The 18,889-nt window shown below is 40.3% G+C and overlaps 1 protein-coding gene across 5 annotated transcripts in view; it reads left to right on the top strand.

The window, feature by feature from the left end:
* asz1 (ankyrin repeat, SAM and basic leucine zipper domain containing 1) overlaps nt 1–18,889 on the top strand; it is a 170,037-nt gene that overhangs the window by 89,855 nt on the left and 61,293 nt on the right. For 3 of the 5 annotated variants that reach the window (XM_043709586.1, XM_043709587.1, XM_043709585.1), the window contains one exon: nt 17,420–17,582. In XM_043709586.1, coding sequence (XP_043565521.1) covers nt 17,474–17,582 — 109 coding nt within the window. In that variant the 5' untranslated portion in view covers nt 17,420–17,473. Of the gene's footprint in view, nt 1–947; nt 1,186–17,419; nt 17,583–18,889 lie in introns of those variants that run through there. The other 2 variants (XM_043709584.1, XM_043709583.1) reach the window with 1 other exon arrangement.

Here is an 18,889-nt window from a genome sequence, read left to right as displayed (position 1 = left end):
GGGTAATTATACCCTGAGTGTTAATTTACCCGGGTGGGTTGTGGGTAATTATACCCTGAGTGTTAATTTACCCGGGTGGGTTGTGGGTAATTATACCCTGAGTGTTAATTTACCCGGGTGGGTTGTGGGTAATTATACCCTGAGTGTTAATTTACCCGGGTGGGTTGTGGGTAATTATACCCTGAGTGTTAATTTACCCGGGTGGGTTGTGGGTAATTATACCCTGAGTGTTAATTTACCCGGGTGGGTTGTGGGTAATTATACCCTGAGTGTTAATTTACCCGGGTGGGTTGTGGGTAATTATACCCTGAGTGTTAATTTACCCGGGTGGGTTGTGGGTAATTATACCCTGAGTGTTAATTTACCCGGGTGGGTTGTGGGTAATTATACCCTGAGTGTTAATTTACCCGGGTGGGTTGTGGGTAATTATACCCTGAGTGTTAATTTACCCGGGTGGGTTGTGGGTAATTATACCCTGAGTGTTAATTTACCCGGGTGGGTTGTGGGTAATTATACCCTGAGTGTTAATTTACCCGGGTGGGTTGTGGGTAATTATACCCTGAGTGTTAATTTACCCGGGTGGGTTGTGGGTAATTATACCCTGAGTGTTAATTTACCCGGGTGGGTTGTGGGTAATTATACCCTGAGTGTTAATTTACCTAGGGGGTGGGGGGTAATATACCCTGTTAATTTACCCAGGGGGGTATGGGGGTAATTATACCCTGAGTGTTAATTTACTCGGGGAGTGTGTGGGGGTAACTCTACCCTGAGTGTTAATTTACCCAGGGGTGTGTATGGGGGTAATTATACCCTGAGTGTTAATTTACCCGGGTGGGTTGTGGGTAATTATACCCTGAGTGTTAATTTACCCGGGGGGGTGGGGGGTAATTATACCCTGAGTGTTAATTTACCCGGGTAGGGGGTTGGGGTGTGTGTGGGAGGTGACAGTAATTGCCGGTGGGGAGGGTGTGTCAGAATCACCCCCCGGGTGCTGTGACCTGACCGCCCGTCCCCGCCGCTGCCGCTGTCATGGCGGCCCCAGCTCCAGCCCGAGCCCTGTCCCCGACACCAGTCCCAGCCCCAGCCCGGTCCCCGGCTCGCTGTGTCGCTGCTGGAGCAGAGGCGGAGGATTCCGACGATGGCTGGTACCTGGGCTGTGACACCTACGATGACATCCAGGCAATGGTGAGACTCACAAAACCCCGACCCGGAGAGAAGGAATTACCCCCAAACACCCACCGGGAGGGCGCGGGAGAGGAGAGGGAAAATACCCCACCCAGAGAGAGAGGGGAAAATACCCCACCCAGAGAGAGAGGAAAAAACATATCCCCCACCCAGAGAGAGGGGGAAATACCCCAACCAGAGAGAGTGGGAAATACCCCACCCAGAGAGAGGGGAAAATACCCCACCTAGGGAGAGGGGGAAAAAAATCATATCCCCCCCCACCAGAGAGAGGGGAAAATACCCCAACCAGAGAGAAAGGAAAATACCCTTACCCCTACTCAGGGAGAGAGGAAACTACCCTTACCTCCACCCAGAGAGAGAGGAAAATACCCTTACCCCTACCCCCACACACAGTGAAAAATACCCCTGCCCCCCATCTAGTGATAGAGGAAAAAACCTCTACCCCACCCATTAAGAGGGACAGGGAAGATGCCCACCCTTTGTATGAAGTACTTATAAGATATTTAAGTGCCATGTATTGTTATTTCACAATTAGAATTCATAACTTTAGCTCACAAGTATTGTGGTGATAGCATCCTTTCAACACAAAGTCTTCAAAAATTATGTAAAATGAACTCTATCACTAAATTCTTTCACTGCGTCATGAATAATTCATGGACTACTTCTCTTCCTAATACCTGTTGCCTCTAGGTGATATTGTCCTAGATATAAGGGCAATTGATAAATTGATTTTTAACTTTGTCCACCCCAGTCCAACACCGGCATCTCCATATCATATATTGATAGTGGCCAGCTTTATCTTTGTGGTGTTGCTCCATGTTGTGACTGAGTCAAAACATCCTACACATGAGAACAATGGAGACCAAAGCTATTATCTTCAACCTAACATTAGCACTACGACTATGCACTGACTGTATTGCATTCTTCAGGGACACTCAGGCAGAATCATACATTGTGAAACCTTGTCATTCTGGTCAATTCAGGTCTGAATTTCAAATGTCACATCTTTCCTGTTACCAAGACTGCTGATGCACATCACAATATTGCCTGTGTCAGTCCTTCTGCTAGAACCTTTAATCATGATCTGGTGGGAAGCTAGGGAAGTCTTTGCTGGGCCCCTTGCTGAGGTAGTATCATCAATAGTCACAGGTAAGGTGCCGGAAGACTGGAGGTTGGCTAATGTGGTACCATTATTCAAGAAAGTTGGTAAGGACAAGCCAGGGAACTATAGACCAGTGAGCCTGACGTCGGTGGTGGGCAAGTTGTTGGAGGGAATCCTGAGGGACAGGATTTACATATATTTGGAAAGGCAAGGATTTTTTTAGGGATAGTCAACATGGCTTTGTGCGTGGGAAATCATGTCTCACAAACTTGATTGCGTTTTTTTGAAAAAAGTACAGAGGATTGATGAGGGCAGAGTAAGGCGTTTGACAAGGTTCCCCATGGGAGACTGATTTGCAAAGTTAGATCTCATGGAACACAGGATGAACTAGCCATTTGGATATAAAACTGGCTGGAAGGTAGAAGACTGAAGAAGGAAGGTGGTGGTGGAGGGTTGTTTTTCAGACTGGAGGCCTGTGACCAGTGGAGTGCCACAAGGATGGGTGCTGGGTACTTTTTATCATTTATATAAATGATTTGGATGTGAACAAAGGTGGTATAGTTAGTAACTTTGCAGATGACACCAAGATTACCTCAGGTTACAATGGGATCTTGATCAGATGAGCCAATGGGCCGAGGAGTGGCAGATGAAGTTTAATTCAGATAAATGTGAGGTGCTGTGTTTTGGGAAAGCAAATCTTAGCAGGACTTATACACTTAATGGTAAGGTCCTAGGAAGTGTTGCTGAACAAAGAGACCTTGGAATGTAGGTTCATAACTCCTTGAGAGTCGCAGGTAGATAAGATAGTGAAGAAGGTGTTTGGTATGCTTCCCTTTATTGGTCAGAGCATTGAGTACAGGAGTTGGGAGGTCTTTTTGCGACTGTACAGGACGCTGGTTAGGCCACTTCTGGAACATTGCGTGCAGTTCTGGACTTCTTCCTTTCAGAAGGATGTTGTGAAACTCGAAAGGGTTCAGAAAAGTTTTACAACGATGTTGCTAGAGTTGGATGATTTGAGCAACAGGGAGAGGCTGAATAGACTGGGGCTGTTTTCCCTGGAGCTTTGGAGGCTGAGGGGTGACCTCATAGAGTTTTATAAAACCATGAGGGGCATGGATAGGATAAATAGACAAAGTCTTTTTCCTGGAGTGGGGGAGTCCAGAACTAGGGGGTGTAGGTTTGGGATGAAAAGGGAAAGGTATAAAAGGGACCTGAGGGACAACATTTTGATGTAGAGAATGGTGCATGTATGGATTGAGCTGCCAGAGAAAGTGGTGGAGGCTGGTACAATTGCATTATTTAAAAGGTAAATGCATAGGAAGGATTAGAGGGATATGGGCCAAGTGCTGGCAAATGGAACTAGCTTAGGTTGGGATATCTGGTCGGCATGGACGAGTTGGACCGAAGGTTCTCTTTCCATGCTATACATATCTATGACGTTCTAAATGCATGCAGTTTTGATTTGCTAGCCTTCCATCCTCCAAAATCTATGAAGTCCAACTTTGCCATAAAGTGTATTTAAGTATTATGAATAGCATTAGAAGTGGAATTCACTGTTTCACAAGAGCTTGGTAGACAGTTCCAACAGATGGCAGTGAAGTGCAGAAAAAAAGGCAACTGGAGTTTGTATAGTAAGGGCATGGAAAGTTTTTATGTAAATATTGATTAAACATATATATTATGAATTTGACTTTAACTGCTCAGATGGTTAATTTATTGATGCAACTTGGGTGTGCACGTTTTTGAAATTATGCAAAACCGAAAACGATCAGTTTTTTTTATATGTTAGTGCTGTTGTTTTACATTGAATTCAAGCATTAATGCTTTGGGCATTTAAAATTTTCAATATTAAAATAGTGTTAAGGAACCAGGATTTATTCCTTTTTAGAATGTAAGCATTTTGGTATACTGTATTTTAGTTTATTCATTTTATACTTGTAAAAGTACATAATTAAAGTTTACTTAAATTCAAGGGCAAAGGGCAATCATTTTGAATCAATAGTGATAGTATGTGTGTGTGGCTGCTGAGTTTTCTCATTCTTCAAATGGGGACAATCTATGTGCAGAGCTTAATAATTTGTCTATACGATAAAATCTAAATGCAGTCAGGCAGGTAAAGAAGCTTCATAGCCCTTTGCATGTATATCTTAATTTAGTTTTTAACTTTATGCAAGTTTAGCTCGATCAAATGTTTTGCTTTAGATATCAACAAGAATTATATATTTTACAAACCTTGTCCAGTCTACTGAGGGTACTTTTGTCCAGAATTTATTGAGTTTGGAACTTAGCGCAAATTTTGCTTACCTACTGAACCATCAATATTTTTCCATCCCCATCCTGCCCTATGGCAGTCCTTGCACTTGAAGAGTTCTGTACTCAACAGCAAATGGTCAATAACTCTAAACTAGCCAGTTGGTTAGCATAACAACTAATTGGAGCCAATAAAAGAATGTTGTAAAAACTAAAGTTAACATTGTAGGAACTAGAGTTAAACTGGGCCTTCCTGGGGCTTGCTTATTTGTTTTTGAGTGCTACCTTTCCGTACTCACTAACGCTTTAATCATGTTAGCTGTTGTCACATAGTAACAATTGAAAAGGGTGGCACTGGAAAAGCACAGCAGGTCGGCAGCATCCGAGGAGCAGGAGAATCGACATTTCAGGCATAAGCCCTACTAGGAATGTGACAATACCTTCTGTGTTTTTGTTGGTATGAGATAATTGGATTCTTGCTGAAAAGCAATTAGAAGAATTAAACCACATGATCAGTAATTGTCACCTTTCTATTTTACACTGAAAAATAGAAAATAGGATCATGAGGAGGCCTTTTGACCCTTCAACCTTGTTTCACTGTTTGATATGATCATGACTGATTATCCAACTCGGTCCCTGATCCGACATCACCCCCACCTCCCCGCCCCCATAGTCTTTGTGATCCCTTTAATCCGAAGAACTATACCTAACTCCTCGAAAACAAGTACAGTACCCCAGTAACCACTGCCTGCCACTTGGGATTAGAGATGGAGAAGACCCATTTATTTCTACTCTTTATTTCTAGTCTGCTAACTAGTTCATCTATCGCTGTCACTACCCCAAACACATATACATTAATTTTACATGTTCATTTTGTGTTGGTCCTTATTGAAAGCTTTCACACCCACTGGCTCCCACTTGTCGATTCTACTAACTATATTCTTAAAAAAAATTCCAGATTTGTCAAGCATGATTTCCCATTCGTAAATCTATGCTGACTTTGTCTGATCCTTTCACTGTTTTCCAAGTATTCTGTTATTTAATCTTTCATAATAGACTCTAGCATGTTCCCACCCCCGCCCCCAACCGATGTCAGGTTAACCACTGTATAATTTTTTGTTTTCTCTACTACTTTTTAAAAAAAGAGAGGTTATATTAACTATCCTCCAATCCAAAGGAACTGTTCAGCCATTGTAGAATTTTGAAAGACAATCAGCAAGGCACCTACTATTTCTGAGGACACTTCCTTTAATATGCTGGGATTATCGGGCCTTGGGGATTTATCATTCTTTAATCCCATCAATTGCCCAGAGTTGTTTCCTTACTAATATTGATTTCCTTCAGTTCCTCCCTCTAACTAGATGCCGTGTCCAGTAATATTTTTAGGACTTTGTGACCTCCTTTGAGAGAGAGAATATCTGGCACACAAGGATTGCTTTAGTGTTATACACTTCACACTATCTAAATTGACACAAGGCAATAGTCACAAGTAAACAGCAAGTTTTTTTCCCCAAAATAGCTGACAACACTTCATAATAATCACAGTAATTGGCATTACCCCAGTGATTCCAGTTTTTCCTGGCTTCCAGTTAACTGAGTATTCCTTTGTGGATGGGATTTAAATCATTCTCTTCCTTTCACAATCTCCCTGGCTTTCTCCCTTTGCAGCCGCTGGCTTCTCTCCATCTCCCCTTTACAGTGACCTGCTTAATTGCTCTCCATCTAGTCTCTCTTTCAGTCACTCTCCCACACGTCCCTCGCAAACACTCAATTCTCTCCCCCTGCCCCTTTGCAACTATGTGCTTCCTTCCCCTCCCTTTGCAGCCCCTTACTTCTGAAATGCTCCCACCCACTCTATGTTCCACCCAAAATTTGCATCCACTGGCTAATGCCTCAATTTTATCAATTGCAGGCTTCTCCCACCATCTCTGGTCTTGCACAACAGACCAGCTGGGTCCCACTGCACCCACATCCAAATCCATCATCAAAAGACAGGAACGAAGCAGCATGTGACGGGAGAGAAACAGCCTCTTTTAAAAGTTCTCAGTTCTAAGTACAAGCTTGGCGTCTTCTTAATTGGTCATGATATGTACGAATGATTTAGATGAGGGAACTAAAGCGTAACTTCTCCAAATTTGCAAATGACATAAAGTTAAATAGGAGGGTAAATTATGATGAGGATGCAGAGATGCTTCAGTATGATTTACACCAATTGAGTGAGTGAATGCAGTGTATTGTGGATAAATGTGAGGTTTTACAAATTAGTAACAAAAACAGGAAGGCAGACTATTATCTGAATGGCAATAGATTGGGAATGGGAAAGGGAAAGGTGCAACAAAACCTGAGTGTCCTTGTACACCAGTCAGTGAAATTAAGTATTGAGGGCAGCATGTGGTGAATAATGCATATATGTATTGGCATTTGTAGCGAGAGGATTTGAGTACAGGAGAGGGGTGACTTGCTGCTATTGAACAGGACATTGATACCACACCTGGAATATTGTGTGCGGTTTTGATCACTATATCTGAGAAAGGTTGTTCTGGCTATGAAGGGATTGCAACAAAAGTTTATCAGACAGATTCCTAGGACGGTAGAATTGACATCTGAAGAGAAACTGCATAGGTTAGGACGATATTCACCAGAGTTGAGAAGAATAAGAGGGGGAAGCTCATAGAAGCCTATAAAGTTCCAGCAGAACTGGACAGGGTGAATGCGGGAAGGATGTTCTTGGTGACCAGGGATCACAACCTAAGGATCTGGGAGGGATCATTTAGGACTGAAAAGAGAAGTTTCTTCATTCAGAGAATGGTGAACCTGTGGAATTCTCTGCCACAGAAAAACATTTGAGGCCACATTATTCAATATTTTCAAGAAAGAGTTTGATATAATTATTCGGGCTAAAGGGATCAAAGGATATGAACAGAAAGTGGAAAAGTGGTACTGAGTTGGATGATCGATCATGATCATATTGAATGGCAGAGCCAATTGGCCTGCTCCTATTTTCTTTATTTCTGTGTAATGGAAGGGTGGCAATTATTGAAGATATTGTTGAATTCATCTGGAAAAAGAAGTTATTTTTGAGAGTAATCAATTTAAGTGTGCTCAAGGCAGAGGTAGATTTTTAATTAGTAAGGGAATCAAAGCAATTAGAAGATTATAGGGAAAAGGCAGGAGAGTAGAGGTGAGGATTACAAGATCAGCCATAACTATATTGAATGGCGGAGTAGGTTCGAAGGGTTGAATGGCCTACTCCTCTTATTTTCTGTGTTTCTGAAGTGGCAATCTCTAATGCTTCACATTTGCAAAACTGAATAATAAACGTGTGCATTAAAAATTCTTAAGGAGGTTTCTCTGGTTTTGTTGGCTAAATCAACATTCACAGGAGCTGTACGTATCAGCAGGATGGTGCATGTTTGATCCTGAATCTACACTAAGGGCAATGAAATTTTGCATGTCAGTGTCAGGGAGAGGAATCAACTAGAGTTCTTAGGATCAATCACCATTGCTAGGAAATGCACTTATATGGAGATCAGGGTGAGATCTAAATCTAGCTTGGTTATGGGCTCAACCTGGTTGATTGTCTAACTTTCTGTCAGCACTTGCTGTCTTAGTACACATAAAGGGTGGCCATTTGGACAAGGTACTTGAGGACACCCACTGTGCTGGACCATGTACCAGTAAGATTCAAGCTTTCAAGACATGAGAAAATTAATGGTAAAAAGGGGACAAGATCAATGTAACTTCAACATTTTATTTTAAGCTTTGGAGCTGACCAGGTATTTGAAATCATCGTTTGGTTTTGTTATCTGCTTAGTGAATGGATAACAAGGTTCATGGTGAACTTGCCCAATTGGAGACAAAATTGATGGTGAATGGTTGTTTTTCAGACTGGAGATCTGTGACCAGCAGTGCTCCACAGGAATTGGTGTTGGGTCCACTTTTGTTACTCATTTATAGAAATGATTTAGATGAGAATATAGAAGGCCTGGTTTGTACGTTTGCGGATGACACCAAATTGGTGGCATAGTGGACAATGAAAGTTATCTAAGATTCCAAACAAATCTTGATCAATTGGGTCAATATGCTGTAGAGTGGCAGGTGGAGTTTAATTTGGGTAAATGTGGGGTTTTTCATTTTGATAAAACAAACAAGGGCAGGATTTGTACAATTAAAAGTAATGCCTTGGGTAGTGTTGGAGAACAGAGACCTAGGGGTTCAGGTACATAATTCTTTGAAGTTTCCCTCACATATAGGTAGGATGGTTAAGAAGACAATTAGCACACCTACCTTCATTGCTCAGACCTTTTGAGTGTAGGGGTTGGGATGTTGTGTTGAGGTTATACAAGATGTTGGTGAGGCCTCTTCTGGAGTACTGTCTAGTTCTGGTCACCCTATTATAGATAGGATAAGTTGGCTGAGGGCTGGGAAGAGATTTACCAGGACCTTGCCAGGAATGGAGCGTTTGAGTTGTGAGAAGAGGCTGGATAGTCTGCGACACTTTTCACTGGAGTGTAGAAGGTTGAGAGGTGACCTTGTCAAGTTTTATAAAATCATGAGGGTTATATTTAAGGTGAATGGTAGGTGTCTTTTCCTTAGGGTGGGGGATTTCAAGACTAGGGGATATATTTTTAATGTGAGAGGAGAGAGATTTAAAAAAGACATGGGGGGCAGTTTATTTTACACAGGGAGTGGTCCACGGATGGCAAGAATTTCCAGAGGAAGTGGTGGATGCGGGGAGATTAACAGCGTTTAAAAAACACTTGGATAAATACATGAATAAGAAATATTTGGAGGGTTATGAGCCAAGTCCAAGCAGGTGGGACTAGTTTGGGATTATGGTTAGCAAGGACTGATTGGACCAAAGGATCTGTTTCTGTGCTCTATGATTCTATGACGCTATGACTCATTGTATGATAAATAAACTGCTTTAATACTGTTTGTTCAAATTTACAGTTGGGATGAATGAAATTTTTGTCAGTGCAGATTTTTTTTAATCAGATAAGTTTACTGACTGCACTTTTAGTCCTTGTTGTTCAAGGACCTTAAATGTTAATGCTTGTTTTAATTCCTGCCCACTGGTTGACTAACTTCGCATATCAATCTTATGGTTTATATTTCTATAACTGCGACGTTCCAATCTGAATCTCTGGCACCTGTAAAAAAACTTCAGTGCTCACTCTGCTGAATCAAGCTTCCTTTCACAAGCAACAAACTTGTAGGTCCAAAGACAATCAATAGGGCTACATATCTCTTGCTGGAGAAGGGAGCCAGATTTAGGCTACTAACAGCCAGTGCTGGCTAACAGATATTGGTAACTCATGTCTAAGCATCATATTTTAAATTCCACCTTAAATGTAGCTTTGTTACTTATTAGAACTGTTAATCTGCAGTTTTTTTTTAAGATCTTGTTTGCAGTTATAAGGGATAAAAGTTCCAGGTGGGAGAGTTATATTTGCAAATTATAATGTAAATGTCATTTGTAATTTTACAAGTATATGTATGTCTCAACCTTTAGCATTGTAAGGGATTTATTTTGCATATACAATAGTACACGCTGTTCACTTTCTGCTACTCAATGAGCTGGCAAATTAGACTAACCGTACTAGCTTTATATTTCCTTGATGTCCTTGGCATCTGAAAGAAAGGTCTATTGCAGCTACATGTTTGTAGTCAACCATTGTACCCGAGTATAGCAGTTAAGATCAGAACCTCTTGATAATTTACCTCTTAGAATTTTGGAAAGCATTATTTGATGGACTTGAATGCTTTAGGCCTATTTTGTAAGTAGCTTTAAAAAGAACACCTCCAGTTGTTTACTTAATTATGTACACTTTGTTCATAAGTATGCAAAATCAATCCTAACATGTCAAGTACCAACAAATCTTATGAATAATTGTCTGTGTTTTATCATCTAGTTTATATAATATTACAGTACATTATTGCTTTATTTCAAAGTTGAGTCATTTTAGTGGCATGTACAATTTTTTTAAAACTCATCATCCTCATTTGTAGTTACATTTTCATCTTGTTTTGTTTATGTAGTCATGCCAAATTTTTGAAAGAAAATGCAAGAAGCCTAATTCTTGTATTAATGTAATCTGTTTAGTGACGGTAATAGTAGTAATTTGCCTTTTCGGCTGCAAATGTAATTGCTTTAGTTTATTGTAAGTAGTATAACATTTGCTGGCTTTTCCCATGATTTACCAAGCAAGATTTTAGGTTTAAGTTATATAGAGAAAATCAACTCCATTAGGTTGTGTTTGACAGCATTCCAAAATTTTCAGATATTGCACAGAAATTCCAGTGGTTGGATAGCTGTTTCTGTGTTGTAGACTGGAGTTGTGCATTGGGACCTTGTGGAATTTTTGACACAGCTGACCGAGGAAATTGCCTGGGAATTTAAACTTCTGATGGGCAATTCCCATTGGTGCAGAATCTTCTGATAAAGCTCCTTAAGTTGGAGAATTTTGTGGATTCAGACTTGCTTAAGCTTAGTCGTCAGCCAGGAAAAGTTGGAGGATTTAGTATCATTCCTGGGTAATTATTAAACTGGATTCCTGACCCACCATTGTCCCCTTGCCACTGTACCCTTCGTTCAACCCGAACCTTCCTGAATCCAGACCCACCCTTCCCCTCCTCAGCCTTTCTCAACAGTTATCCACTTAGCTAGCGTCCTAGCCCGCTGATCCACCTCGCACTCTAGTACCTTGTCCAACTGCCATCCTATCCCTCACTTACTTTAGTTATGCCATTCCTCAGTCACAATGGCTTTGGACCTTTAAACAATTCCCCTCCTGATATTCAAAAGCAAATGCCATCTTGGCCTGCACTGAGTGTTTTACTTCCCTGTATCCTCCATATTTGGAATAGGCCAGGTTCAGCATTCTGGCTGGAAGATTCATCAACAGGTAAGTGGGTAACCTTAAAAAGTTGAACCTGTTCCAACCGTAATCAGAATTTCTGAGCCTTTGCAAGAGAGGCAATCATTTTGCATAATTCAGTACCCACTTTCACAGTTCAGCTCCTCCATCACAATTACTGCAGTAATGTTTCCTTTTACCAAATTTGCATTGAACATTGCAGAACAACATTTCAGTGGCTAGATGGAAACAGTGTTGATATGGCTGGTGTCTCTCCAGCATTCTTTTGACTGGGTCCAAAATGGGAAATTAAAGCAATGCCTGGTAGTCACAGTCTTTGAAGATTTTTGGCTTTGCTTAAAATGAATCAGTTGCCTTTAATTTATCATTCTAATCAATTATATGACCATAAGGCGTAGAAGCTGAAATAGGCCATTCAGCCATTCATTGAGGTCATGGGTAATCTGATATTTCTCAATTCTATTTTCCTTCCTTTTCCCTATAATCCTTGATTCCTTTATTGATTAAAAATCTATGTTAGCCTTGAATATACTGAATGACCCAGCCTTGACATAACTCTGTGGTAAAGAATTTCATAGATCCACTACCCTCTGAGAAGAAAAAATTCTCATCTTTGCCCCATTATTCTGAAATTATGCCCTCTGGTCCTACAATCTTCCACAAGAGCAGATGCCCTTCTCACATTTCCCCTGTCAAACATCTTAGGAATGTGTTTCACTAAGGTCGCCTGTTATCCTAAATTCCAATGATTACAGTCCCAACTTACTCAACCTCTCCTCATAAAATAGTCCCTCATGCCTGGCATCAACCCAGTGAACCCTTTCTGGACAGCCTCGAATACCAGCATACCTTTCTTTTGATAAGCGGCACAAAACAGTTCACAGTGTGCCAGTTGTGGTCTGATTAGTCACTTATGTAGTTTTAGTAAAACCTCCTTAGTTTTATGCTCCATTCCCTTTGAAATAAAGACCAACATTTCATCTCCCTTCCCTATGACCTGCTGAACACGGATGACAGCTGTTTGTGATTCACGATGAAGACTCAAATTCTTCAGTACTTTCCTCATGTTTCTCCAGTTAAATAATATTCTGCTTTTTCTTTCCTGCCAAAGTTTGTAACCTCACCTTTCCCTCATTATATTCCATCTGCTAAACTTTTGCCTTTAATGCTGCTGAATCTTCCTATATCCCTCTGTAGACTCTGAGGCATCCTTATCATATGCCTTTCCACCTGTTTTTATGTCATCTGCAAACTTGGCTTTATACATTTGCTTTGCTGTTCCAAATCTTTCATATATACTGTAAATAATTACAGCTCCAGCACTGGTCCCTATGGTACTCTACTAGTTACACATTGCCATCCTGAAAATACCCCTTTATCCCAACTCCCTCTTTTAATTATTAGACAATCCTTTATAACATACTGTCTCTAAGATCGTAGCCTGCTATTAAGTAGCCTAATGTGTATACCTCATCAAACACCTTCTGAAAATTTGGTTGTACCCACCGCTCTGCTTCATCTATCCTGCTTGTTACATCCTCTCAGAATTCTAATAAATTGGTTAGACAGATTTCTCTTTATGAAGCCATACTGACTCTGCTTAATTATGTTATGTATTTCTAAATGCTCTGCTTTCAAATCCCCGATAAAGATGCAACATCGTTCCAGTAACAAGTTTTAAGCTAACTGGCTAATAATTTCCTGTTTTCCTTTTCTCCTCTTTTTACACAAAGGTTTTACATTGGCAGTTTTCCAGTCCTCTAGGATTTTTCCGGAATCAAAGGCTTCCTAGTAGATTACTGTTAGTGCATCCACTATCTCTGTAGCTACTACCTGTACTATCCTAGGATACATTCTATCAGAGTGAGCGAACTTTTCATTCCTTAGCCCCATAGTTTCCCACACTCATTCCTAGTGATTAGTTCGACTGTTTATTTCTTCTCTTCCTTTTGCCCCTTGACTATTTTGTAATTTTGAAATGCTGTTAATGTCCTTTACTATGAAGACTAGTGCAAAGTATTTATTCTTTTCCTCTGTGTTATTTCCTGGCTCCACATTATTATTTTCCCAGCTTCATTCTCTGAGGGGCCTATGTTCACTTCTGTCTTCATTTTTGAATATTGAAAAAAGCTCTTTATATTTGTCTTGCTATTACTTGCCAGTTTGCCATTTTTTGGTCTTATTTTTGTTGGTTTATAAAACTTTCCCTATCTTCTGACTTACCACTAATCTTTGCCTTTTTTTTCTTTCAATTTGATGTTATCCTTAACCATGGTTAACCAGGGAGGTTATCTCATCACCCTTCCTAGAATCCTTCTTTACTGGAAGACAGCTTTGTTTTGACTATTTCTTTGTTAATATTCAGGCTTTTGGAGAGCATATAGTTTGGAATAGGACAGGATGCCCTCTGTTTCTCTTGCTGCAGCTGATAGAGCAATATTTAATGTGTGGCACTGGTGCGTCCAAGTGCAAACAATGGAGGGCATTATCTTCACATTGAATATCTGAGTGTGAGTACCAGAATTTATTAATCACCAATTCTAGTTTATAAAATAGTTGGATATTTAAAAGCGAAAGCAATGTCAGATTTGTCAGATATTCTGGATATTATGGACAGCTATGGACATAACATTACACAACTGCAAAAAGGTGTTCTGGCTATGAAGGGAATGCACGAAGGTTAACAGACTCCTTTCTGGGGTGGCAGAATCAATGGATTCACAACACAGTGATCTTAAAACACTCAGTGACCCTCAACTTTGTTCAGTTGTTCCTCACCAGACTCCACAAATGTGCTACTTGCAGTATGTCCCTAAAATAGCTGGGTGGTACCACTCTCTAATGAACAACCATTCATCCAACACTTATGGATCTATAACGGGGCTTCCACTTCCTTATCAGCATTTTGTTCTTAATGTAGTAGCACACTGCAACTCCTTTTGCATCTATCTCAAAATAAGCTAATTGTGCTAATTGATTTATTTTAGGATCTGCTTTTTGTGCCTCAATTAGTGATGTCCTACCAAATACTCCCTCTGAAGTATCTTAACCTTTCTATCCTTTTGTTCGTGGAGTCGTTTCAACCTTTATTTTAACTTAACCAGCACTCTGATTACCCCACAAGTAGGGAAAATACCCAGAATCTATTCCTGTAATTGTTCTGTTTCTTGAACCTCCTTTGAGCATTCACAATTATGGACAAAGCTATGACCTTTAGTCCCTACAGATTACAACAGGATCTTGACTAGATGGGCCAATGGGCTGAGAAGTAGCAGATGGAGTTTAATTTAGATAAATGCGAGGTGCTGCATTTTGGGAAAGCAAATCTTAGCAGGACTTATACACTCAATGGTAAGGTCCTAGGGCGTGTTGCTGAACAAAGAGACCTTGAAGTGCAGGTTCATAGCTCCTTGCGAGTGGAGTCGCAGGTAGATAGGATAGTAAAGAAGGTGTTTGGTATGCCTTCCTTTATTGGTTAAAGTATTGAGTACAGAGTTGGGAGGTCATTTGTGGCTGTACAGGACATTGGTTAGGCCACTGTTGGAATATTGTGTGCAATTCTGATCTCCTTCCTATTGGAAAGATGTTGTGAAACTTGAACGGTTTCAGAAAAGATTTACAAGGATGTTGCCAGGATTGGAGGATTTGAGCTATAGGGAGAGGCTGAATAGGCTAGGGCTGTTTTCCCTGGAGCGTCAGAGGCTGAGGGATGACTTTATAGGGGTTTACAAAATTGAGGGGCATGGATAGGGTAAGTAGGCAAAGTCTTTTCCCTGGGGTGGGGGAGTCCAGAACTAGAGGGCATAGGTTTAGGGTGAGAGGGGAAAGATATAAAAGAGACTTAAGGGTCAACCTTTTCACACACAGGGTGGTACATGTATGGAATGAGCTGCCAGAGGGAGTGGTGGAGACTAGTACAATTGCAGCATTTAAAAAGCATCTGGATGGGTATATGAATAGGAAGGGTTTGGAGGGATATGGGCTGGGTGCTGGCAGGTGGGACTAGATTGGGTTGGGATATCCAGTCAGCATGGACAAGTTGGACCGAAGGGTCTGTTTCCATGCTGTACATCTCTATGACTCTAAGTCCAGAAGTTACCAAGATGTAAATCTACTCCGTCAATAGGTAATGTCTTTTTTACTCAAACAATTACTACTTCTGATAACATCCTATTCCAGTTGTATTTTGTGTAATGGAACTGGAATATAACCACCATCAATCCCATTCATTAGTACTTAGCTTCCTTGGAACTCTCTGGAAGGAAAACTAAGCATTTTTCCAATAAATGACTTGTGTTGCCCCTGTATCTCTTAGTGTATTTATGGATTTAGCTACATCATCTGAAGATAAAGGAATAACTTTTCCTTTCAACAAAAACCCTCTATAACTTTCATCTATCTTAAATATTTCATTGTTAATAACAAAATTCACCTCTGGCTTATTTGTTATAATCAGAGCTACAATCTGGTCCTTTGTGTTATCTCTTTGAGTTGCCTTCTGTGACTTATTTTGACAAACACTTTTAAGTGCCATGGATTTATCTCATAACTTTCAACGTTCCCAACTTATTGGAAAATAAACATTTGTGGTTGGCTGACCAGTACTGGATCTCCCTTAATTGTCCAATTCAATATCCAACCAGTTACCTGTCTCTGAGATTAACCACATCTTGATGCTAAATTTCTCCAGTGTTCTTAGATCATTAATAAGCCTGTATAATCTTTCCCACCCAGTTTGCAAGAGCAAATGTGAATCTTTTGTTCATTTTTTTTTAAAACCAGATTCCGTTCAAAGTTCGATTGTCAACCGAAACTCACAGTTCCAAACCAACAATGAGAAAATTAATAAAGAAAATAATGGCAGCCTCAACATAGTTGTCTGGTCTAAATGGATCAAAAGATATGGGAAGAAAAATGGGAACAGAGTGCTCAGCTAGATGATTAGCTATGATCATGTTGAATGACAAATCTGGATTGATGGGTCGAATAGCCTACTCTTGCTCATATTCTGTTTCTATTAACATTGCAGGATGGATAAGTAGAATCATTGATAGCAAGTGAAGGTTTAAGGTCATTTGTTTGGTAGCAAAAAAGGTACTCTATACCTTCCTTCCTTTTTCCTTCATCCTGGCTCCATTTAATTCCATTCATTCCCCTGAAAGGAACAAAAGCAACAGAATAGAGCAGAAGGATATTGACCTAATGCTGCACCTAAAGATGGTGCAGCTGTAAGTAGTCACTGTTAGTACTGTGTAAATGTTTCAAGCTACTGCAATCTGAATACCTGCAATTAAACATGGAAATCCAGATATTTCTGCAAAGTATGCCCTGCTTCAAAGGATGTGCTTTTGAAGTATTTGCAAGTGGAATTAATTCAAATTCACCAATTTATTAATTTCCAACAATAGCTAGAGCAAGAAGCAACAAAACATTAATTCTTGTTCATTTAAGATTAGCTACCTACCAAGTTATCACAATTGCCATACAACCACTTTGGTTCTGAAAAGCTAATTTTATGTATGTACAGTCTCTCTCATTTTACATTTACGATATCACAGATATTTTAATGAAAGATATGTTATTTTTTGGAAAGTTTTCCTTTTGAAATTTGTGTTTCTCCCTTATCTCATGTGGATGCCCTAACTTTATTTTCCTTTCAGGTCAATTATTTCAATGTGACTTTAAATTCTCTACCTTTTACTTCTTTCTTGTTTGTGAGAATTCTTCAATTAAACTAATCAGTCTGTTGCTGCCTGTCCAATTACCACAGTCACCCTAAAGAATGGACTAATTTGAAAGAGCTTGAGGTGGGAAATCTATGTTCCAGTGCCACCTTTAGTCTTTGTGTATAGCTTTTCTTGAAGTCAGCAGCAAGCAGCACACTCTAGCCTACTGCAAAATATGTTCACTGCTTTAACCATATTAAAGAAGAGCATTTACCAGTTCATTTCTGTCTACTTTACTCCCCTGTGCTTACCAGGTGTCATTCCTTTTTTTTCAGGTAGTGAAGACTTCTCAAGTGAAAACCGATTCAAAGGATGAGCCTTCATTACTCATGCTGTCAAAAAACAATAAAACTAAAAACAATGATAAAGATACAGGAACTTTGAAGGAAGCTCTGGCATCACAAAAGTTACATTTGGTTGAACAACTTCTAAATTCAGGTAAGGAAATAACTGCATTTTTCTACTTTGTTTTGTTTTAATGTATTGTTTCCTGTTATGCATGCTAAACTCCTGATATTGAAAGAGACATGTTTGACTAGCTCCAGGGCAAAAAAAAATCTTATTTTCCCTATCCGTTGCAATCACGCTGTTTGTCCCATAAACAGGAAAAGGCAGCAAAGGAGGACTGGTTGTCAAATAAGAGCACTGCCCATATCCCACAGAACCAAAACTTGAATGTTGCCTATCGTGTAATTAAAAACCACCCTTCTTCGCTTTGCTGTTCAGGTTGGGTAAGGGTGAATCCCTCATTACCCAAAAGTTGTGAAGCATGCAACATATAATTATAGCCTGGTTATTTTTGAAGAGGATACCTATTGTCACTCGGTAACCAGCCTGTGCAAGGAACTGCTGCAGAATGAATCATAACTGTTGCTTGGACACTGTGTACAGACTTGCCTGATGTACTGGTTGTGGGTACAATCAAACTGGACATCGAAACAATAGAATTAATCTCTATTCAGAAAGATGATGCGATCATGCAAAATGATCTGGGCGCAATTGATGGAACCCTGTACTTTTTGTGACAACTTGCAATGCAGACAAATCTGAGTGGTTTCTCATGCAACTTTGAATAGCAAATTGGAAAATGTTGATGTTACCAGCTTAAAGTCTAGAATGACTTTATGGCAGATGTGTGCCCATTGATTGCACGATGTTGTCGTTCCTAAATTCGAACCTGTAATCAGTAGTGTAGTTTTAGAACATAGAGCATCGAACAGTACAGCACAGAACAGGCCCTTCGGCCCACGATGTTGTGCCGAACATTTGTCCTAGCTTAAGCACCCATCCATGTACCTATCCAATTGCCGCTTAAAGGTCAGCAAAGATTCTGACTCTATCACTCCCACAGGCAGCGCATTCCATGCCCCCACCACTCTCTGGGTAAAGAACCCACCCCTGACATCTCCCCTATACCTTCCACCCTTCGCCTTAAATTTATGTCCCCTTGTAACACTCTGTTGCACCCGGGGAAAAAGTTTCTGACTGTCTACTCATCTTATAAACCTGATCATCTTATAAACCTCTATCAAGTCACCCCTCATCCTTCGCCGTTCCAACGAGAAAAGGCCCAGCACTCTCAACCTATCCTCGTACGACCTATTCTCCATTCCAGGCAACATCCTGGTAAATCTTCTCTGCAACCTCTCCAAAGCTCCCACATCTTTCCTAAAGTGAGGCGACCAGAACTGCACACAGTACTCCAAATGTGGCCTAACCAAAGTCCTATACAGCTGCAACATCAC

This window comes from Chiloscyllium plagiosum, chromosome 19 (genome assembly GCF_004010195.1).
Source record: "Chiloscyllium plagiosum isolate BGI_BamShark_2017 chromosome 19, ASM401019v2, whole genome shotgun sequence".
Classification (NCBI taxonomy): domain Eukaryota; kingdom Metazoa; phylum Chordata; class Chondrichthyes; order Orectolobiformes; family Hemiscylliidae; genus Chiloscyllium; species Chiloscyllium plagiosum.
This window is presented reverse-complemented; position numbering and strand designations above follow the sequence as displayed.